The sequence below is a fragment of the Choloepus didactylus genome, chromosome 5 (assembly GCF_015220235.1).
Source record: "Choloepus didactylus isolate mChoDid1 chromosome 5, mChoDid1.pri, whole genome shotgun sequence".
Lineage (NCBI taxonomy): Eukaryota > Metazoa > Chordata > Mammalia > Pilosa > Megalonychidae > Choloepus > Choloepus didactylus.
This window is the reverse complement of record NC_051311.1, coordinates 72,124,918-72,150,126: the sequence shown is the minus strand read 5'-3', so window position 1 is coordinate 72,150,126 and position 25,209 is coordinate 72,124,918. Positions and strand designations below refer to the sequence as shown.

Here is a 25,209-nt window from a genome sequence, read left to right as displayed (position 1 = left end):
TTGTAAGATTATTTGTTAGTAGAACCCCAAGTATGGAGGCTTCAAATTCAAGATTTAATTGGACCAATGTTGGAACATGGGAAAATTCATTTAAAGGGAGGGCAGAGTATGGTTCATGGCAGCTGTGGGGATTTCGATGACATATCCAGCAGTCTTGCAAGTTTTGTCCTTGGCTTACATACAGCCTGGGAAAGTTTTATGAGGGAATTATCTTCCTAGCTAGAGGGCAGGCTTAGAGGGAAGGGTAGAGGAGACCCTGTAGCTGTATCCAAATCATAGTGCAATGACTATAAGACCTGCTGTAATTAAGGAAGAAGTTGGTGACTGCTCAATTAATGGATGCAAAGAAAAGATTCCACCCACTAGGTAATTGGTATAGGGTCATTGGTACATAAAGGAAAAGGAGCAAACAGGCACATTAAAGATAGACTATTATTATCAATTTCAATCATTACTTATCTTGGGATTTTCTTTTTGAATAGTAGTTACTAAATATTCTCCAAACAAAGTAGGGGCATTCTTAAAACCCTGTGGGTACACAGTCCTGCACTACTGTTGTTTTATACTAGTCTTGGGATCCTCCTTCCACAAGCAAATAATCCTTGGTATTCTAGGCTTAGGGGTATTCAGTAAAAGGCCTCCTTCAAGTCCAACACCATAACCCAATAACCCAACAGAGATTCCCAGATAAAGTGGTAAGTTATGTGTGTCAGGCACTAGTAGGTGGATATTTTCCACTATTTGGTTAACAGCCCTCAAACTCTGCATGAATAGATTATTCCTTAGTACTGGGTCTTTGAACAGGCAGCATAGGAGTGTTTTAAGGAGACTGGCAAGGATGAAGAAACTGACACCGGAGAAATGTATTTATTAATGGTGCTATGCCTTCCCTGCCTTTCCTTTTCAAAAAATACTGCTTTAAATGAAGAGCTTTTATGCCAGGTCAATTTTTTACCTGGATGGGTTCAGCAGTTCTGGCTCTTCCTGGCATTCCATAATTTTGGCCTTTCCTTCAGAAGAATATCCTCTGGGATCTCAGGTTGAGTCTCTATCTCTAAGTTTAGTAGGGTGGCTTGAAGAGCACATGCCTGATTGGAAGGGACTTCAATGCTTACTTTTTCTGAGCAGAAAGTTACCTGAGCATTCAGATTAGTTGAGAGATCTGTCCAAGCTACGATATAAGATATTCAGGTATGTAAAGGAAGCTATGCTTTAAATTGGTGTCCCCAGCTGTCATTTGAGGGATTGTAGGGAAGTCTGAACGGGCTAGGGCTCCAGAAACCCTGGTAATAGGCAGAGTTTTTGAAGAAAGAGAGCCTTGTTTTTTATTTAAAACTGTTAAGTAGCCCCAGTGTCTACCAGAAAGTCTAGAAGACTCCCCCATCAACACAGTTACCCGAGGCTCCTTGAGGGAAACATCTATGTGAATGGTCTGGTTCTGAGGCACCCCTGGGCCACCTTCGTCCTGATTGCTCCTGCTCTCCGCAAGCTGGGGCCTTTGACAGGTACACCCTTGATTGCCCTCCTTTGGGGTGATTCAGGCACTCCTGTCTCCAGTGACCCTCTTCCTTGCAATAGGCACATTGTTGTGGTCTTAGAGGGCAGGGGCTCTTCTGATTGTTAGGAGGGGGCCCCAGGGATCTTACCCATTGTCATCCATCCTCATTCTTTGGTCATCTTTGAGTTCTGATAGGCTGTGACTAACAGCCGCAGCCGGCCATGCAGCTTGGCATTTCATTTGTTTCTCCTGGACCTGGTCTCAACTGCTGTAGGCCTTAAAGCAATCTCAAGCTGCTGAGACATTGGCATCCCTAATCCCACTTCCAATGTCTGTGTTTTTTTCTTGTATCTGGAACACTTTGATAAAGATCATGTTACGCGGTCTCATCTGGGTGCTTCAGGTCTGGTTAGTGTATTGCCTGTATGCTTCAAATATTCTCTTTTGACACAATGCTGACTCCTTCCTTAAAAACACTGAGATACTACCTTGGTGAAGCACTTAATACATCTATCATCTTCATAAGTCAGCTGTGCTTGGGCTTCAAATTGATGCTGTGCTTCCTGGCACCAAGGGTAAGAGGGAAATCAGAGTAACTTATGCTCATAATATGCAAAAGAAGGCTACAAATCAGTTCTTCTGGAGAGACAACACTTTCCTGGTAACAAATTCTAAAATATAAGTCTATTTAGTGAGAATTTAATTAAGAAAACTTATTTCTTTCTGCAAATTAAAGGGATTGTATATAAATTTCAACTCTTTTTAAGTTGTGATTCCCAAGACAAGAATGTCTTAATGACTCTTCATTTGTCACCTCCAGAAACAAAGCAATTTGAATACTTCTTTTATTATAATGCATTAGTACTTCATTAATAGGGAAGCCTACAAATAGGTTATCATTTTTTTAGCCAGATCACACTATGCTAAATAATGAGATATGGGAATACATTGAACAGCTTGACTTCTACTGACTTTTACTTAAGAGTGTGAAGTGATTTAAGTTACACTATGTTAGCATTGATGAAACATGCACGGGGGAAAATAATGTAAAGGCTTTATTCCATTTGGAGAGCTACATAAGTTGTATAATTTAAAGATAAAGCACTCTGACCTGGGGGTAGGAAACAACCACTCTCATACTCTGTTGGAGAGAGTGGAATTTGGTGCAACCTGTTCAGAAGGCAATCTGGTAATGTCTATCAAAATTTACAATGTGTTTACCCATTGACTTGGCAATTACCCAGTGATAAGAATTTGCTCCGAGGTAAACTTGTAAAAGTGTACCAACATAGATGTATAGGGGTGTTCATTGCAGTATTTTGAAATAGCAAAACAAAAAATTAGAAAAATAATCCTAATACCCCAATATCATGGAATTGTTACATTAAATTTATGTTCAATTAATGGAACACTATAAGCCATTAAGAAGTATGAAGTAGTTCTTTATTTGCTGATATGGAAAGGACTCCCAGACATATTAATAAATAAATAAATAAGACCTAGAACATTATGATGTCTCTTTTGTATAATTTACAAAACAGAAATATCTACATATATAGGTTAATGTAGATGTATCGATATTTACATACAAATTGCAAACATTCATTTTCTTTGGGGAAAGGGTCTAGATAGGGGAGAATCTGAGGAAGATTTTTCTTTTCATTCGATATCTTTCTGGACAATTTGATTTTCTTACTATGTACATATAGTACTTCTGCTTTTAAAACAATATCAACATGAATGTTCTACACAAACCGTTATTGTTGTTCATTAACTTTTATACTTAAAAAGTCTAATAAATAATATTTTACAAAATAATAAAGCACTGTTTTTTTTGAGGTTTCCCAGGTGATGAAGTGTGACAAATGTTGACCTATGAAGCACTGTATTTTCAGGAAATGTACTCAAGTTTTAATGTAATATTCTCATTGCAAACAAAAGTCTGCTTCTGCAACTACTATCTCCTCAGTGGAGAGGGCATCTCTTAGCTATAATAAGGATAGGTCAGCGTGGTGCTGATAGATGGAGATATATTTACAGTCATTACTGAGCAAGAAAATTTGAGATCAATTATTTTAATTGTTTTCCTAGTCTGTGATATACTACAAAACAAAGGCCTCTCTAAATATGAATTCACTTAATATGGATCACTTAATACTTCCAACTCTGATTCAAAATGTGGAGAAAAATCTTTGCCTGTTTCTCATAGATCCTGTAGTTTAACAGAGCATATTCCATTTTGGAGGCAATTCCTAAAGGATGCAATAGAATGACTGTCTTCTGTTCTGTTGAATCTTTTCAGAATTGCAACTTCCAGTTAGTCCCTCTGTGTGTCTGGATCAGCACATGCAATCAAACCCAAGGACTTCATATCACCTTTTAAAAACAGTGAAGCCACCTATGTGGAAACCATGGGACGGGAGACATGAACAGCTGTAAGCTAATCATTTTGAATTGCTAAGTCCAGCAAGCATTTTAAGAGACAGCTAACGAGAAATGCACAGGACAATTTTAGGAGGTTTTACATGTTTGAATTATTAGGCTCTGTTACATAAATTTTCAGCTCTTTTTCCTTTAATAAAGAATGCCATTACTGATTTTCTCCTAGACTAATTCATACCTCACCTGCCATAAAATAAACATTTGGGTAAATAGGACTCTTTTCTAGTAAGTTACATTAATGGAAAGTGAATTTAAATTTTGACAATATAAGCTATAAAATTTTAACTTCCACTTTATACAAAAATGACATCGCCATAGTTGATGAGTATGGCTGAATCCTTTTTTTCCCCCTAGCTATTAAAGTATTTTATATTTCCCATAACTTAAGAAAGCCAGTCACCTGTGGGATACCAAGTTATCCATGTGACCTCCAGGAAAAAGATTTTAGATTGTAGTTAAACTGCAGTGAAAAATTAAGAGATTCTAATTCTCTTATCCAAGACACAATCAATTTGCCTCATCTAATTTTATCTTGTTAAGTAGAATTTCAGCAGTTATAGTATTCCTTGAAGAATTATATACATTTTGTGCTTACCTAGACTTTAAAAGTTAAAATAGCATAATCTTTTCATTATCAAATTATGGAATCAGGTAGAAAAGCAAATCGTTATACATTTTGGTGTCATTTTTGATAAAATTATGTTTCATCACAAAATATTAAACTAGTATTATTTTTCTTGTGTACACTGAAGTGTTTTCATCACATTTTTTCCCTCCAATTGGCCATTAATTACCTGGGATGGGAGGTAATAGGTAGAATTGAACTGGTGGGAAAAGTATTTTGACATATTCTTGGTGACCTGCCCACTATTGAGAAATGTAATATCTTTTCATAGTGAAAGAGAGATAGAGCCAAGGTAGATGAGTGCAGAAGATGAAAATTTCAGGTGTTTCTCTGCTCCCCAAACAGTAATTTATATCTTTTGTTACAACTATACCTTAAATGTGAGATCATGAGAAGCATGACTAATTAAAAATTTTTAAATTGTTATACCTTATTTTATATATTATTTTTCTATTTTTTTCCATTGAAAAGATCTTTTGGTTAAATCTGCCAGAGTGGAGAACAGCTTACCAATTTGATCCCTTCTTTTCTATACCAGTGCACCCCCTGGTGGTGATGCTAATAAGCAGTAAAACGGTTTAAGGAAACCCACACTGAGGGCTGAGGACTAACAAGGATGGAAGGGTGCACAAAGCTTTTATGTAATTCACAGATACATAATCCTAAAGAATGGGATGCTAACTAAATTGTTTTTACCTTTTTAGGAATCAAACGGTCCTTGCTACACATGAAGCAATCTTTAGAGCTGAAGATCTATCTGTGATTCTTAAAGCATATGTGTTGGTGACATCTTTAACCCCTTTGCGTGCATTCATTCATTCAACTGGCACCGTTTGGAATCCACCAAAGAAAAAACGCTTCACTATCAAGGTAAAGCCTCGGTCAAAGCTGTTATCTCACACAAAGTACACTGAAAAGTAAAGTGAGTTGGGATGCCTTTCACTGACTTTCGTGATTATCAATTCCAATTAAACAGAGATTGCATCTTTTCATTGCTTTAAGCAGAGATTTTCTTTTAATAGGTCCAGGTTCAAAAATGTACTGGAAACAGCTTAATTTACTAGAGATCACAAAGGCTACATCTTTCTTAACTCATCATTTTAGTTCAATTCTTTGGTCCAGTACAAAGCTAGTTCTCAGCTGTGCTCTGTTTTTCTTAATTTTCCAGTTGCTCAAGAAAAATGCAATGAATGAAAATATGATTTGCCCTTATGCTTTTTTGCTTCATCCTTAGGAAGTATAATGCCTGTTTTATTACTCCAGTCAACATGGGGTATTTGCTGAGTGAAAAATAAAACTATTGAGTGTGCCTAATTTAATAAGCCATGACATAAAAGTATGATGGGAAAGTTTTCAGAGAAAAACTCAATAATAACCCCCCAAAAGTTTACTTACAAAATGTAACTCAGGTTAAGGTCTAGTAATAACATATCTGATACACTGGAAAGGATTTTTTTTTTTTTTTTTGAGAGAGAGTTTTTCAAAGTACAGGTAAGAAGAAATAGGAAGAAATTAAAATAATGTACAAAGGATTCATAGTTTCAAGGGGTTCAGAAGTGGCTAAACTTGATTTTATTCAGAATTTACTATATATAAGCTACATTTTAAGTTCTGAAAAGTATTACAGTATGAAAAGTAAACTAGAAAGACCTGTGGAAAGACTAATCAAGAAATAAAAAGATACATATCCACAAATTATAAAATGAAAAGATAAAATAACTACAGACACAACAATGTAAGCTGAAGCATTATAAACAGCTATAAACTAAAGAATTTGAAACCAAGATGAAATTTATAAATTTCTTAACAATATACAAAATGACAAATTGTACAAGTAGGAATTGAGAACTTAAAATAAATCAACATGTTTTAAAGAAATTGAAGTACTCTCAAAACCATTTCAAATGACTCCAAATCTGTTTTTTTTCAGGAGAGTTATACAAAGTATCAAGGGGCAGCTTAATTCCTATTTTATACGAGTTTTCCAAAATATTAAGAATGAAAGTCACCCAGGTTAATTTTATGAAATTAATGTAATTTTGGTTGTAAAAAACCAGACAAAGGCAATAAAAGAAAATAAAATTATAGGTCCATTTCATTTATGAACATAGGTATAAAAATAGTACCTAACCAAATCCAGCAAAGTATTAAAAAAAAAACCCAAATCATCAGGTAGGGTAAATCTGAATTATGCAAGGAGGTTTTATTAAAAGAAAATCTAGCAATGTAATACAACACATAAATAAATTAGAGGAGGAAAAAAGTCATATGATTATTTCAGTCAATGCAGAAAAAAGAAAAACATTTGAGAAGTTCAAAATCTCTTTATGGTGAAGACTTATGCAAACTAAAAATAAAAGATTTGAGTTAGTAAAGATTAAGTCCTTACCTAGTTAGAGCCATACCCTACAAAGGTTTACAAATGAAATCGCATGATACCTTGGATTTGTTTAGAAATAAGTCACTGTTAGGAGAGAAAGTAGAAAGGGTACAGATGAAACAATATTAACCTAAATTGTAATAGTTAAAACAGAGTGATGTGTATCTGGTGGTTCATTGCATTATTCTCTCTACTTTCATAGAGATTGTAAAGATTAAATATAAAAACCCACGCCAACACTATACTTCATGGAGAAACTTGAGATGCTGTCCCTTTAGGAACAATTCAAGAGCCCACCATCATTGTTACAGTTTAACATAATATTGGAGGTTTTGGTCAACACTAGTAACTAGAAAGAAAGAGATTTTATGACTTTAGTTGCAGATGAAATTATTATCTTCCTAGAAAAACCAATGGTCAGATTATTGGAACAATTTTGCTAAGTACAAGATCAACTTTAACAAAAATAGTATTTCTCTATTCTAGTAGTAATTAGCCAGATACACTTCACAATATCAACAAATATTCTAAGATGGTAGCAATTAAGCAAGAACATATAAGACCTCTGGAGAAAAAAAAAGTAACACTATTAAAGGACAAAGAAAATTATCTGAATAAATGAAGAGACAATATTATGACAACTAAATTCTTCAAAATTTAATGTATAATTTCAATGTTTGATTTTTTGAAATATACTTGATATTCTAAAATTTTTCTGAGAAAATAGATTTTTACAATATGGTTAACTTAACCTTGAAAAGAAAAAGTAGAGAAGAAATGTTCCTGTCAGGTATTAAGACATACACTGCTAAAATAATTAAAATAAGTGAGCCAACTGGAATAAAATAGAGGGTTCAAAGAATTCCATGTACATATGAGAACACAGCAAAGGTGACACCAGATGCATGGGAAATAATGAAGTTTATAACCACTGTTGTTTGGAGAATTGGTTCACTACATGGAAAAAAAAAAAACCACTTGATCAAAGATGAACTCTAGTGGAAACAAATATTTATATGGCCAGGAAAAACTATAAAGGTAATTGAAAACATGGGAGAAACATATCTTTGTGACCTGGGGATAAGAAAATATTTCAGAAGCTAAATCTCCATAAGGAAAAAACAATTTGATCAATCATTTGAGGATTTCTGATCTACAAAGGACAATATTGATAAAGTTAACCTGAGATGACAGATTGAGAGATTTGCAATATCTAAAACTTACTAGACTTACTAAACTCACTGTTTTAAAACTTTCTAAAATTACTATTATCTGAAATACACAAAGATCTCCTAAAAACTAAACTAAACAAAAAAAGGCGGGCATCCAAATATAAACATGGACAAGTGTTATAAACGTGCAGTTTGCCAAGAAACCCAAAAGTCTGTCAAGCATATTAAGAACTATGAGATTGTGAAATATCATTTTTCACTTGTTAGATTGACAAAATTTGGAAGCTAGAAAATATTGACAGAATTGTGGGTACCTGGGAACTCTCATGATGGGAGTAGAGGCTGATGTGGGTATTCTGGAAAGCAAGATGACATTTAATTGAATCAGGTAAGCACTGCTGGGTATATATTCCCCAGAAAATCTCATGCAGGTTCATAAGGGGTCATATATAAACATAGCAAAGAGCTGTAGCAATCCAGACGGAATATATACCATGAGAACTAGAATATTGAGCAGTAGTAGATGGTAAGAAGGAACAGAGAAGATGTACTCATTGGAACACAAATGTTCACTAAAAATATGTCTTACTGAGTATAAAATAGAAAAACAATAAAATCTCCAATATAATGCAGCTTACATGAATTAAAAACCTATGCACAAATCAAAAATGCACATTCTACAAAAATACTTTTTAAAGACAAGACTACACATTAAATAATCATAATGTTTGCCTATTGAAAAGGAGGGGAATTGAGTGGGGAATGGGGGTAGAGTAGATTAAATAAGTAGATTAAACAAGAGAGGGGTCTTGCACAGACTGATGTAAATTCCACAAGAGCAGGGATTTTGATCTGTTTCGTTTACTGCTGTAAACATAGTACCTGGAAAAGGACTGGCACAGTAGGTGCGCAATAAATATTTGTTGAATGATAAATAATATGATGTGAATTGAGGAGTATAATTCTCTTATCTCTCTGTACCTGAGTTCCAGTTAGATTGAACCACAGAAAATTGTGATTTTTTGTAGACTAACGTGGCCAATTATCAGCAATTTCGTATAATTCAACCTAATGTAAAGAGAAAAAAAGAGAAACATTAAAGATACTTAGGGAAATAGAAATGATGACCATAAAGACTTGTGGGAGATAACATGAAAGACAAAACAAATTGAATTTCACTTTTTCATGATTAGAAACCATATCTATTAATATAATTGCAATTGGATATTTTTGAATTTTGTTAATCTTTCTCATTTTTTTGAAGTTGCTCCTAATTTCTCAGATTTCTGCCCTTATTTTTATATTTTCTGTATCCTAGGGTTTAAAAAATGTATATATATATATATATTTTTTTTTTTTTGCTCTATTCCTCTCTTTTTCAGCTCCTTTATTTGAATGCTTGGCTCCTTAATGCTCAACATTTTTTGTAACCCAGTAAAAATGATTAAGGCAATAAACTCCCTCTCTGTACTGCTTTAGCGATGTCCACAAACTCTTAATTACTTATCTCTAAGCATTTCTTAATTTTCTTATTATTTTTTTAAACCCAAGGTATTTAATAACATTTAATTCAGTTTCTTAACATATGCAAGTATATTTTAGGTATCCTTTTGTTATGAATTTCTAATTTATTACATTATTTTCAGAGAACATATTCTGTATGGTACTATCTTCCTTTTATTGACTGATTATCTATCTATCTATCATCTATCATCTATATATGTATCTATGTATCTATATCTATCTATCTATCTAGCTAGCTAGCTAGCTAGCTATCTACTACATATGGGTGTTTGAAAAGTAAAGCTCTACTTGTTGGTATAGAGTTCTATATATATTTAAAGCCTTGAACTTATTTTTTTTATTATTCAGATCTTTATTTTTGTCTGTTTGATCTATCATTTGCTAAATGGAATATGTTAAAGTCTTTAACTACAACTGTTTGTCAGTTTCTGTCTGCAATTTGTCAGTTGTATATTTTGAAGCTGTTTTGTTAGCTTTTTTTATGATGACTGTATCTTCTTGCTACAAAGTTCCTTTAACTAGTATATAACATCCTTATATCCTTATAGTATATAATATCCTTATACTATTACTATTATCTTAACTTTTAATTCAGTCAGATATTAAAATTGTTATGAGAGGTTTCTATGTGTTTTCTAGAAAATGTATCTTTTGTAGAAAATATATTTTTGAAATTTGCATTTTGACCACAACTTAGAATCTTTTCTTAAAAATTTATTTTAAATTGTCTGCACAGATTATAAATATGTTAGGAATTATTTCTGCCATCCTATATTTTTCATTTAGCATACTTTGTTTCTTTTTATTCTGTTTTCCTGCTTTCACTACATAGCTCAATTTTTCTTCTGTAAGTTAAAAGTTACATGTTCTTTATATGTATGATGTAACACAATCACTGCTAAGACAAACACTCAAATTTAAGTCCTCCTATTGATATCTTAAACTTCTCAATGCTGTATGTGCCCAACTCCTCATTTCCCTGCCCCAACCTCACAAGATTAATATCTTTTGGACTCTATACCACTTCCCCAAATTCCATCATCAGAACGTAGGTTATATTTCTGGTTGAAATATTCACTGTTTCTTTTCTTTTGGTCCTTTTTCTTTCCTTTAGACAAACCATATATTTGTCAAGGAACTTACCACCCTTAGTTCCGCTAACTTTCTATAGCATCCTCCTGTATTTGTTTCTTTTCTTATTTGAGTGCAATGTATTTAGCAAAATTTGTTTCTTTTCTTATTTGAGTGCTATATTTAGCAAAATTTCTGACAGAATTCATTCCTGGTATTATTTTATTATGCCCTCAAGTTTCAATGACAGTTTGGGCAGATATAAAATTTTAGACTCAAAGTTCTTTTCAGCCAGTACTTTAAGAATATTATTCTATTGTCTTCTTGTACCCTATGTTTTTGCTGAGAAATCTGATGTTGATCTGATTCTTGTTGCTTTTTAAGTTGTCTGCTCCTTCTTTCTTGAAGATGTGAATATTTCATTGTAACTCCTGTTTGACCCACTATGAGCCCTATCAAGAAAGTTCTTTTATCTTTAATTTTGGGAAATTAATCTTCATTATTTCTTGAAGTAATTCTTGCTCACTACTTTTTCTGCCTTCTTCCTGATGTGCAGATTTTGACCCCTCCACTTCTATTCCCCATATCATTTGGCTATTCTTCTATATTTTCTGTCTCTGTATCTGTTCTCTGAAAGTGTTTCTATGTTCTGGGACCAATCTTTGACCTGTTCTTCCAAATTATCAAGTTCTTCTTCAACTGTATCTGTCCTGCTATCTATCTCATCTATTATATTCTTTATTTCCATTATATTTTTCTTAATACTGTATGTATAACTTGCACAGTGATGTCTTTTAACTTTAGAACTATGCAATTCTTATTTGTACTTATTCATCTCTTACTATATTTCTTCTTTTTAATGATTTCTTGTTCACATTTCATTTTGCTATTATCTTCCACTATTTCCTTAATTTTATTCATCATGTTTACTTTAAATTTCCAGTCAATCAGTTTTAGAAGCATGGTACAGAAAAGCATGTTGCCTTTTCTCTGAGGTAGCTGTATTTTTCATGTGTCCCCTGTTTTGGCCTTTGAGCTGAAGTTGTTTTGTGAGTATCATTTATTCCAGCTGGCAGAGTATATGGGGAAGGCCAGTCCTTGCAGGTGAATTCAAGGGGAGGGGAGAGGATAAGCCCCAGAGCCAGGAGCACCAGGCACCATAGAAGCACTTTTTTTAAAAATTAAATTCAGTTTTACTGAGATATATTCATATACCATACAATCATCCATGGTGTACAATCAGCTGTTCATATTACCATCATATAGTTGTGCATTCATCCCCCCAATCTATTTTTTAACATTTTCCTTACACCAGAAAGAATAAGAATAAGAATAAAAAATAAAAGTAAAAAAGAACACCGAAATCCCCCCATCGCACCCTATTTTTTATTTAGTTTTTGTCCCCATTTTTCTACTCATCCATTCATACACTAGGTAAAGGGAGTGCGATCCACAAGGTTTTCACAATCACACTGTCACCCCTTGTAAGCTACATTGTTATACAGTCGTCTACCATAGAAGCACTTTTGATGACTTTCCTTTCCTGCCCTGTATCAGGTGACTCCCCGGTCAGGATTTCACCCCTAAAATCTCAGCAAGAAGAACACTGGGAGGAAACACATTTCTCATTGTAATCTAGCAGGCCTGGCTTTTGAGAGAAAATGGGGTGGGAGCAGGATGCCAAACGTGACTGCTCATGCCACATATCTCTTCAGAAACTCCTCATGACTAGGTCTTTACCCGAAGTTCAGCTCCCTGCATCCTGGGCTGTTGCCCCTGATATCTGCAGGGATGGAGCTGGTGGTGGTTAACCTAGGGTAATGCAGAAGAGAGGGGGAGGAAAATTAAATTCTTTCCTCCTCCTGTCCTCTAAGGCAGCTTCAGCAATTCCCCTGGCCACGCCCCATTGCTGCCACCAGCCAGACCAGTTCCAAACGGCTTTCAGCATCCCTTTCAGATAATTTTTTTAATTGGTTTTTTCTTTTGTTATCAAAACCATGCTTTGATTTTATTTCACCAATGCTAGTACACCATCTGGACAGGAAACTCAAGTAAATTTTTTAAGTATTTTTCCTTTTTTGTATGTAAGCATTGCCCAAACCCCACCCTAATGGAAATGGTCAGTAGAAATGATGTTTTTTGGGGATAATTTTTGTGCATTTCCTGATGGTAAACTGCTAGCAAGGAAAGCTCTTTCTGATATGATTTTCATGCTTTGTTCACTCTTTTGTTTCTTATTCATATTTTTGTCATGTCTTCAGGAGAGATGCAAGCTGCACTTGTAGTACAGGAAAGCATGCAGTTTGTGTCATTTTTGTTCTCTCCTTAAGATTTATCTTTTCAAGATCTTGCCTGATTATTTTGGCCATTACTGCTATCTGCTCTCAGAGGGCTGTAGTACAGCTTCCTAGGTTAATGTGCAGGAGAGCAATTAGTTCCTTAAGAGAAAAAGTTATACCTGATGATACAGGTAGATTTCAACAAACAAGAGCAATATATATTTACCCTTCAACTGAAGTACTTATTCAGTTAAAACAAATAGATTATACTTATTTGTTATGTTATTTAACCGATCTCCAAAATACTGCTTTGCCCTGATACTTTTAGATGTGAAAAAATACATAGAAACCCTTCTTTGGTCTTGTGGAGGACAAGACCAAAACACACTTTAAAGACTAACCATCCTGTGTCCCAGTTTTATTTTATTGTATATATGTTTTTAAATTCTACAAAACCTATTTGTGTGTATGCATGTGTGTGTGTACTGAGTCCTGAATTCAAAGGCCAAATTACTTAGTTAAATCAGTAATGATTTATGCACTGTGCAGTGAGGCAAGCCCCCTAAACAGGTTATCGTGGCCATTTATGGAACATTCTGGCAGCTAAAGGAGTTATGAAAGCAATAACAGATATAACTATGAGCTCATTTATTTCCAATTAGGTCTGTTGCTGAGATATTTTATCTGCTAAAGCTTTGGAGGGAGTTGAAAAATATCAAGAAATGCAAATTTGAGGAATAATGGAAAATAGAAGCTCTGTAAACTAAATTTTTTAAAAATCCCCATCCATAGAATGAGAATATTTTAAAATTTAAGTTTTAAATGTCTCTAAAAAATGTTCAGATTAAAAAGGGAGAAGGGGTATGACAAAAAAGGGAAAAATATTAACAGCAAAATCAGTATCTGCTTATTCTATACTTTATCTGATTTTAAAACATCACTTTTGCTGCTATTAATATCTTGATGAATATTACAAGCCCAATCTTAAACAATATTTATTAAAAAATGTCTTCCCCTGAAAAGATCACAATTTAGTTATGAAACATTCCCATTATATCTATGAATTCAAGAATAGAACACTTCTACATCCATTCTAACCATAACTTTATGGTCACGTGGGTCACAGCTGCCAATATATGCATTCATGTAGAAGAACTGCTGGAAATGTGGTAAGTTTGAAATTGAATTGTAGAGTAAAACATATCAAGTTATCATTTTATCCATTGTAAATCATGAAACAAGAACTTATCAATAGAGAGGGAACTCCCATATCTGTAACTTCTTTATGAGGCCTGGAGATTCTTTATACCTGTGGGCATAGCTGACCGCTTTGATAAACATGCATTGCTGGAGAGGTTTGTGACTTCTGGAAGGAAGTCCAGCCGAGACAAAATCTAAATGAATTTATTGTTGGATCAGTCAGTCATCTCGTATTCAAAGATGTTCAATTTGTTGATATTTGGTAATCTTCAGTTACATGAAGATATTTTTTTGCATATGATCAACTCTCAATAAATGTCTCTTGGGTTGGATTGAATCAAAGATCATTTAAAAATGTTAACAGTATGAAGAAACTGGTGATTTATTTATAAAGAGTCTGCTTTACTCCTAACTGCTCTAAGTGTGCAAAGTTCTTCCAGTGATTTTCCAGTAAATGCAGTAGACAGAGGTCATAATCTGCATTTCTGGACAGGGCTACTTTGATAGGAAGAGGAAAACAGAGGACATTCCAGATTTTTCTCAAGTCAGTATCTGTGAGAATCATCTCCAGTGGAAACCCAAGTTAAACCAATCTCCTCCTGTTCTAAATCACCAGCTCCCCCCAACTGCTGCATTGCCCTTCTGTCCCCCTCCCATATCTGCCCTTCCCTCTCACATTGACACAACCAGCAAATGTGCACAGAGAAGAGTGGAACAGAAGCAAGGAAGGGGATGCGTTATTTACAAGGTACCTTTTTAAGGAAGGCATATATGTGTTATTCGGTTTTGCAACATGACACAATTGTGGAGATGAAGTTAGCCTCATTTGTCATCAATATTTATGCAGTGCCTTTGATGATGTCAGTTAAGATAGCTCATATCTTCCCAGGGTAAAAATGAGTAATGGTTTTGGAAGGAGGTATAAAGTTATAGCATGGGTTTTTCAAACTTAGTAAGTGTTCCTCTTCCAATCTTCATTTGACATCTAAAACTGCAAGCTGTGAAACAGACCTTGCAAGACTTTTTCACTGAGCATCTGGCCCTTAGGTAGGCTCAGGAGATTTATGTCAACTGTAGAAAGAATGTGAATAAAACTCTGCTCCCGAGAGTTTGAAAAAGAGTTGATGTATTACTTAACCTACTTTTGCTTGGATTAAATTTCAATATTGCATTAGAGTGTTCATTTTAAAGTATGATTTTTGAATATAGAAATTATAGATAACTGGCATATAATTAAATAAACCTGACTAATGCTGACTTACAATAAAAATCTAAATAGTAATGGCAAAATATGTAGTCATTCCACATTGTTGTTAACTATTATTTCAAAAATATATTTGCTCTAAAAAGGAATGATTGTTTTGCAACTGCACCTGATTTTAAAGTGCATCAATTTGAAAGAATTTTATTATTTTTATTATATGTCCCTTACTAATTGTAACTTACTGAAAATTGTCATTTTTTTGAAAATGTGATTTGAGAGTAGGTTCTGCAAGAAAAAATAACTATGATGAACTTACATATATAATCTTCATTCATTAAAACACCTTATCTCTTCAGAACAATGATTTGATAAATATATGTAAATATAAGTAACTGATATGTATTCTTTATAATATGTAAATATAAGTAACTGATATGTATTCTTTATATAGGTTATATGTATATATATAAATATATTATAGTGACATTATAAAGGTAAAACCTAACCATAATTAATAAATTTGCTAATTATTATTTCCTTTGATACTAGAAAATAACTCATGAGTATTAACTACATATGCAGTACAAATGGAGGTTAGCTACTATTCAGGGATTTCAGAGTGAAATCTGGTGAGGTGTGTGAATTCCACCAGGATGCTTGGAATTGGAAAAATACCTCAGTGGTATTTTGGATGTGAGAATGCATATTTCCCTACTCCTTTGCTCCTTCCACTTACCTGTCCTGTTGAAAACCTGTCTGTCTTCGGAGTCATCTAGCAGGTGTGCAGGAAGAAATGCAAATGTTATTTCTCCAAACTGGAGCCTAGGAGTCTATGGCCTGTGAACTTCGTAGAAGCTCTTATAAATTAGTCTATGCAAGTTCTTACTCTTTCTGACTTTGCCTAGCAGATGACTGTCACTCTGATTTCTTTTACACCCCAGTGATCATAGGTTTGTAAAAATAAACACATTTGAGAATGAGAAATGAGCATGAGGAAAGGACTAGTGTAAGCAATGTTTCAAAGCACTTGAAGCATCCTCAGAGAACACCACCATCTTAATTCTGGAATTTCTTATAAATTCTTTCATAGATGAGCTAGCAAAGCCAGAAAGATGTTCAAAGACAAAGCAACTATAATCCCTTCTTTATCTACCTCCCACACAATAAATAATTGCTAAGATAGATCTTTGGTTAATGGACCATAATAATTAAGGCAAACTCCTGGCTATCTGCCTGTATTTTTCCATTTCTGTTCAGGCATTTAGAGGGTTACTGAATTTACTTTTATAAATCTTTGATCCTTGGACTTTTTGACAACAAGGCTCACCTGAGCTTTCCATCATGGCAGCTTTCCTGTGGTAATATAAAATATTTTCTGAGGACAGGAAAATATATTGAGAAAAGTATCAGATAAAGTTGGCAAAGAATCAAGAGAACAACAACATAGGAGAATAATTCACTTGCCGAAATCTGTATGAGATCCTTGAAAGAAGAGATTATGTTTATTCTTGACTTAAGGAAAAAAAAAAATCTAACCAACAAACCTTCAGTGTCTGACATAGTATCTACTACTCAGCAGACAGAGGGGGAGAGAAATGGCTTGGAATAGAGATTCCATTCATCAAATAGCTGAAAAGAATAGTTGGTAAAAAACAGCCCCTTTATAGAATGGTATGTGAATTCAAAATAATAACAATGAAGACAATGGCAAAAAGCGTCTCCAAAAATTAATTACTTTAAAGCTTAAATTTATTCCAGCTAGGAAAACAGATGATATTTACATTTTTACTTTAGTTACAGAAACAAAATAACTTCCTACTGCTACATTTTGAAGCTGATGACATGTTTGTCATGTCCATTAAAAATTTCCTTTACTCTTTGAGATCTAGCATAAGACTGTGACAAATTCTAACTGTAGAATATCCCTAAATGTGTCAACTAGGTAAAACTGGTTTGTCTATAAGAGAAGACAGAATTTTGCTCCCTTCAAGAAAAAAACCTGACTTGCATTTGTCTTATGTGATTTATGCATTGGAAGTTTAATACGAAATACAATCTTTTCTCCTATATATTAAAATGTGGTCTCAAATTTGGAAGAAACAGGAATCTTTTGTCACCGAGGAAATCTACGTGGCTAGTAGGTGAAGCAAAAAAAATTACTGTATTGCCCTCAAGTGGTCCTTTTTAGCTATTACACAAATAGCCTGAGCCATACAAATGAAAGGAAAAAAGAAGTTAAAAATGCTTGGACAACAAAGCTTTGACTATCCTCTTCCATTGGACAATACATATTTATTTTTAAAAATCTAATTAGGTAATCTGTGTTTCTGGTAGAATGGTTACATTGCTAAGAAGGGATCTGAATGATAACAAGTCTTCAGTGCAATTAAAATAATTAAAATGTCTAAACCAAACATTAGACACATTTCAGCATTTGTCAGTCATTGGGCATTAGTTTTCCTTTGAAGAGGATTTTGTGATATGTTGTTGTTTTTTAAATTACTGTACAGTTAGCATTGGCCTTTTAGACTCAGCAACTAAGAATACATTATTACTTTGATCCTCATATCTTTTGCATATAATTCTCTGTGCTTAATTTCTATTTGAACCCTAAATCTACCATTAATTCCTTTGAATTATGTAAATAACCTAATATTATGATATGGAACTGACAATTTGTCTTTCAGTTCTCTGAGTGCTACCAAGAAAGATTGATTCTTTCTCAGGATTCTGCACATATAAGTAGTGCTGCCTTCTATGCCTACTGCAACATAAAGATGTATTTCATTGCTTTTGTTAGTTATATCTTGACAAAGCATCTGCCTGTAAGGCAGTCATTCTCTGACTTCCTCGTTTACTGATACTGAACATCCCCATCCACATCCACATCACTTGATCCTCTTTGTCTCATAGAAGATTGTCTTCCCACCCACCCCCCCATCCCCAATCCTAGGAAACCTGTTGTTATAAGCACCATGAAGCAAATTTTTAAAATTTGGAGAAAGGAACTGCAAATGGGTGAGGAAACTCCTGGTATCCCTGTATTTATATATATGGACACATATGCAGTATAGTTCCCCACTTCCCCATGCCCAGTGTCTAGTCTTCCAGAATTCAGTAGTTCCAGATACCTCAACCTCCTCCACCTGTTAAAAAAGTACTGTTCCAAACTGATGCTTTGGTTACTACTGGGAATTTTTTTCCAGATACATTTGAAAAATATGAGAATTTTTCCTTTGTGCTTGATTACTCAGATCATCTACAATAAGATGTATTCAAATCACAGAAAGTGAAATCATTACTGTAAACTCAGAAGTCACTGAAGAAAAACATTATGCTAAGGAAATATATTTCATTTTCATGCTTTCCAGGAGTTACTGTTAAAGTGAAAAGAAATGTGATATAAAAATGTGAATAGGACAATAATGACATCCTTTCAAGCTAAGTAATAAGCAAATATCTGACTGCATCTTTACTCTAAAGGAGAGAGAAATAAATGACAAGCACTGGATCTATAGTTCTGAATCTGCAGGACATAAAAGAAAAATCTCAAGGTCATACCCATTGGAGAACAGGGGATGGCTGTGCAGAAGGAAATTCCTTGTACTAACTCTGCAGCCTTAGGCAAATTTTTTTAACTCTCTGAACTAGTTTCTGTATTTGTACAATAGGAATGGTTTTCCTGTGGGTTAAATAAGTTCTTTAAATCTTTCTGCAAATATTTACTGGGTACCTACCATATATTAGATTTGTGTTAGGCTCCATTGATATAGTAATAAACAAGACAAACAAGTTGCCTACTTTCATGGAGCTTATTCTAGTATGGAATGGTAGACAAAATACAAACAAATGACTATAACTATATATATAAACAAATACAGATAATTAAAAGAATTTTTAATATAGTTATGAATGAAATGAACACGATGTGGTTAGAAAGTAACTGAGTTTCCCACTTTCCAAGAGGTAAAAGATCTCCCTGAGGAGTGACATTTGAGCTGTAACTCATGAATGAGAATAATGCAGCCATTTGAAGAACTGGCCATGAAACATTCCCATCAAAAGGACCAATTCCAAAGCCTTGAAGAAGGAGAGCATTTTCGTATTCACAGACCACCATAGACACTGAAAGTGTATCATTTAAATAAAGGGAGAGTAGTAGAAAGGAGGTTGGAGAGGAAGGCAAGAGCCCGATCACACGGACCTTATAGGCAAGGTAAGGAATATGGGTTTTTCCTAGGGTTGAAGGAAAGACACTGAAAGCTAGTAAATAAGGGAATATCAACCTGATTTTCCCTTTTAAGTTCACTTTGCTGCTCTGTGGAGAATGGATTGAGGAGGCTTATGAGTGGAAGCAGAGAAACCAGTTGCAAAGTTGTTCAGGTGTCCAGATGAGAGGGATGGTAGACTGGACAAGGGTGGCGAGATGGTCTAAAGGAGAAAAGTAAATATAAATGAAGGTAGAAACAAGAATTGGTGATGGACTGCATGAGGGAAAGACTAGAGAGAGCTTAAGGATGACTCTTCAGTCATTTTTTGAATGGTGAATGGTGGTGCCATTTACTGAGAGAGAGCAGATGTTTTCAAGGGAGAAAGTGGAAAAGAGAAATGTGAAATGAGGAACAGAGGGAGGCAGTTTTCTGATCTTATAGGAGTGAACCCATTAATACGGTTCTTACCCCTTTGCCTGGCTCTTAGGCCTCCATTGCGCCATGCCCTGGCTGAGGGCCCTGCACAGAAGATGTCTTGCTTTGAGAATTTGGTGTTTTTTTCTGTCACTCTCTCCTTGCTTCTCTCCTCCCCAATTCCTGCCTCTTCCCCTGCTATTTCTAGGGGAGGTGTCTCTCACTTCTAAACAAGAGAATAACTGTAGTTGCTCACCCATCCTATGTGACAAGGCAGCTCCCACATGCCCAGGTACCCTTTACTCTAAAACAGCCCAGACAGATGCACCTGTTTCTCAGCCATCATGGATTCAAGGATTATTTTCAAATAGCTGGTGCCTCAAACTATAAGTCAGATTTCTTGGGGGATAGTAGGGTGGTTACATATAGTGTATTTGGATAAGAAGGTGAGGAGAGGATGCTTAGGAATCTGCTCATGGTAAAAAGGGTTAAATTTATTCCCTGTTTGGGATGTAAGCCAGAGTGAAGTTGGAGGGGTTTGAAATAGAGAAACAAAACCAGAAGCAGCAGGCATTAGATTTTGCACTCTAAGTACTGAAAGTAAAGTGAAGTGAGATTCTTTACTTCTTCACCTTCTCTAATATATGGGAGGTCTCTGAGAGAAAGAGATGCAGGCACCATTTCAAAATGAGAAGAAAAGAAGACAGAATTTAAACAAACAAAAAGCAAATTTAGTCAGTTACCTTTTGCGATATAACAAACTACCCTATAACTTAATGATTTTGCAGCCCCCAATTTTATTTCTCATGAGTCTGTGGTTGGCTGGGCTGCCTCTGCTGCTCTCTGCAGGCAGCTGGTGGCTCTGCTGTTCCTGGATGGCCTAACCTGGCCTCACTCACATGCCCGGCTGTTGGCCGAGTGCTATTTAGGGCCATGGGGATGAAGAGGTCACATGTCCCTCATCATACAGCAGTTTAGCCTGGTCCCCACATGATGGTGCTATTAGACTTCCCAAGTGCAGCAAGAGAACAAGCTCCAACAGCCAAGCTGTTTTCAGGCTTTTGCTTGACATAACATTTGCCAATGTCTCATTGACCAAAAGCCATCACGAAGCTAAGCTGAGATTCAGTGAACGAATAGAAAAACCTTTGGATGAGGGGAGCCTCAAAGTCACATTGCAAAGGGTATGTATACAAGGATGGGAAGAACTTGTGGCCATTTTTTGCCAAGTACTACACTAAAGTAAAGAAAGATTTTCATGTTAGGGCAGTTTATCATTATGTTTGACAGGATGAAAGTAAAAGTGAGAACAGGGAAGTATTTAAATTAGGGCAGGAGACAACAAGAGCTGGAGGGGAAGGGTATTCGGTCTGATGACTTCTCTATCCCTAGATGAGAAGAACCTTCTAATGGTTACATGTCCTTCATCAAATAAGATGTATAATCTTCCTGTAATAAATTGGTAGGAAATCAGTGTGTTTAATCTGTGTCTTACAAGCGAAAGCAATGTTGAATATTTCAGTAATAATTCATACTTAATTCAACACAATTATTATCCAAAACTGTTTAAAACATACCTAATAAGTGCTGGGCAGTGTAGAAAGTTACTCAAAAGATAAATATTGGTCCTTACCTTCAAGAACCGCCGCCGCCTCACAATGGGGAAGAAAGACATGTTTATAAATAACCATAATGCTGGGAAGAGTGATAAATAGCTCAGAGATGCCAGGATAGAGTAATAGAGAATTATTCAGCACAGGGAAAGTGAGGTGAACTTCACACAGTAGGTGTTAATTTAGCTGAGGTTTGAAGAATGAGCAGGGTTTCTTGAAACGGAGGGGTGGCAAGGCGCATGCAAAAGGCATTTGCTTTGGAAAGACATCCTGAAACATTTAGGTGCAAACACGTAGATTGTATTGTAAGAAGTGAGAGCTGTCTGATTTGGCTAGAATATGTATGTAATTGGGGGTGGGGAGAAGCTTAGGATGCCTGGGGAGAAAGGGAGGGTAAGAAAGAAAGAGGAAAAGATGCAGAATGCATGGTGTTGGTGAAATCTGAAAAGATAGCTTGGAGTCAGATCCTGGAAGACCTCAAATTTCATGAAATACAAAATGTAAAATGACCCCACTATCATTTTATACTTGCAAATGTATCCTCATATATGGTATTATTTGACACTTTTGAGATAGAGTGAAATGTTTATACTCACCTTATGGGTGAGGAAATGGTGACTCATGATTTGGCAGAGATGACAGAGCTAATAAATGTCAGTTATGATTAGTAACTCAGGTCTCCAGTGAATAGAATCTCTCTTAGCTGTCACTAACTCTTGGAGTGTTAAGCAATTCCTGGCATTCCCTCCGTAAAGCATGCTGAGGCAAGCACGTCATTCTCAAATTTGCCTCTCCCACCAGTTGTATTTAGTGTGCTTCATCAGTGCAGTCAGGCACTGGTGGACTATAAGTGCAAAAAGAGTTACTTTGCTTCTATAAAAACCAAATATTTATGAAAGAATAATGAGGAGAGTTGCTTTAAAGCATTTCAGGTGAATTAAATGAGGGGATAACAGCTTTAAAAATTTGGGCGGAAATTGTAAAACCTAGAAAGAGTCTGCCCTCAAATTTCTTTACAGGTGTCTTAAGTTCTTGCTCTAATTGCAATCATAACAGATACATTATGGGAGGGGTTTATGTAAGTTAGATGACTTGCAATTCCAATCAGTTCACCCACATGCAAATTTTTGCCTTGGGCATACATGATAAGATTGGAAAAGGAATATGCATTTGCGTTTTTAAAATAAAAATAAAATGTTTAAGAATTGCATGTGTAATTTTTTGGGTTCCCATATAGAAATCACTGCCAGTTTGTAGCACAAGGGATAAAAGAGCTTCTGATATTTATCATACTGCCTCCTTCTGGAAATATAGGGAACTGCTATCCTTCATGAGCAGGGAATGACATGATATGAAATGTGCTTCTTAAAGATGGCTCTGGCAGCAATGGAAGAGAAAATGATTGGGGGCAGGGAGGTGAGTAGTTAGGACTACCATGAAAAGACATTAATCTGGGGTGTATAGAATTACATTCGACTGGAATATTAAGTCGCAAACTTTAAAATTATACATAGTAATTAAATACTCATTTAAAATATCATGTGTGAAAGAATGGCTTTTGTCTGAACACTGATAAGTGATATGAGTGAGGTGCAAGAAAATAGCAGAGGGTTGTAATAAATCTATTATGGACTCAACAGAATTTACTATTTCAGTCACTCATCAGTTAGGACAAATTGCTCTATCATTTTCTTTATTGTTCAACCAGAAACCATTATTTTTATAATGAATACATTTCCTTTTCTTTTTGTGATTGATGAGACTTAATAAGGCTGAAAATAGATGCCTTATATGAAACACCTAGAATGTAAATTGATAATATTTTTCCCTTTTTAGTTTCTTACTCCTTTGAGCGTGTTTATGGATGTATGAGATAAGGATTTTTCTCCCAAATGCAAAAGCTTTGTACTGTCTGTTACAAATATTACCTGTTGATATATTACCAGATTTTGATGTCATTTTCAACTCATGACGATTAACAAAGGATGGAAAGTTTCCCAAATGAGCCGTCAAACCTTATTTTATTGGAGGCTTAGAGAAGGCCTGTCTTTTAACTTTAATGGAAATAATTGTGACCTGCTCAAACAATGGCATTCATATAAAGAAAATGGGTTGGCATATACATAGGGAACCCGATGATAAAATCTTTACAACTTTAGCTTTTGCTCTTTACTGTTAAATCTCTCTGCTCCTTTACCCACTGAGAAATTCCAGAAGGGACAATAAAGATAATCTACCAGTTCTTGGAGAAAGTTGAATATAATGGAATCAAGGTTCTACCATTCAGAGCAATTAATTAGATTTTTATGCTATTCACAGCCTTTTGTATCTCTGTACCCCACTTCTGATCAATTCTCTCTATACCTGTGCAAGAATTTTACATTTTTCAACTATGAAACTGATTAAATCACAGAGTCTGCATTCTGAATTTCCAAGTTTAGTATATGCTTCAGAGCTTGAGTTTGTTAAGAAGTACAATTGAGTAAAAATGATTCATGTCACCGGAAGCATAAAATTTATTTAAATAAGTAGAGGTTTTTTTTTTTAAATCTAATTCCAGGGAATGAGTAAAAAGTATCCTAATTTAGGTTCATCTAATTAATTCAGTTTTTCCATGGTTTACCCTAAAGCAAGCCAATTTTCAGTGGGCTAAAGTGAATGATGAGAATATTTATATTCTTAAATCATCTGACTATAACACAAAATTTGTTCTTGATCCAGGCAATTGGACTTACGTTACAAAGAAATATTCTTAGTTTTTCTAGAAGGTAATTACACTACATAAATATTCAAGTTATTAAATTAATAGTTTGGATGTTTGGGTGTAAGGGCATGTACTTGAGAATTACGACAGTGTCAAATATATTTTTCATGAATGCAAAAACCTAGATGATTTATTCTTCTGTATTTCAAGATCCATCCACATCCCTAAATCTAGTACAAAGAAAGACTGGCAGAAGTAATGCTAGGACTTTGCAGCCAGACACACTAGCTTCAACCCCATTTTGGTTACCTCCTGGTTGTGAAACCTTAGATAAGGTACTAGGATTCTTAAGCCCTCAGTTTCTTCATCTATAAAATGGGGGCAATGAGTACCAACCTGTTAGCATTACTGTAAGTATAAACAAAACTGTGCATGTAAAATGCACACTGCCTGGCACAGAGTGTCAGTTTTGCAAAGTTAGTGATTTTTTACCTATATGATTTGGAAGTATATTCAAATACTGTATGTGCATTAAATGGAAAAATTTATCAGTACTTAGGCTTTTAATTTTTATTTAGGCTTAATTTGTACTTGGGTTTTTCCTTCTATTTTTAAATTTCTGATTGATCTTTTTTCCCTAAATTATGTCCCTTTAAAACATAAAGGAGGTTTATTTGTAGAGTCCAGAAGGCTCACTAGCACTTCATCTCCTGCCCCGACCTCTGACATGTAGCAGATGCCTCCCTCCTCTGCCCCAACCCAGGCCAGAGCTGTGACCCTCACGCAGGGTGTCCTGTGCCCCTGGGGATTCAGGAAGACTCTCCAGGGTGTTCTTGGGAACATGGATAGTTTCAAGAGAATCAGTGCACAGA

General features: G+C 35.0%; 1 protein-coding gene across 5 annotated transcripts in view; it reads left to right on the top strand.

Moving 5' to 3' along the window:
• CPED1 (cadherin like and PC-esterase domain containing 1) overlaps positions 1–25,209 on the top strand; it is a 299,781-nt gene that overhangs the window by 107,645 nt on the left and 166,927 nt on the right. For all 5 annotated transcript variants that reach the window (XM_037836286.1, XM_037836287.1, XM_037836288.1 and 2 more), the window contains exons 6-7: positions 3,801–3,933; positions 5,270–5,435. In XM_037836286.1, coding sequence (XP_037692214.1) covers positions 3,801–3,933; positions 5,270–5,435 — 299 coding nt within the window. The remainder of the gene's footprint in view (positions 1–3,800; positions 3,934–5,269; positions 5,436–25,209) is intronic.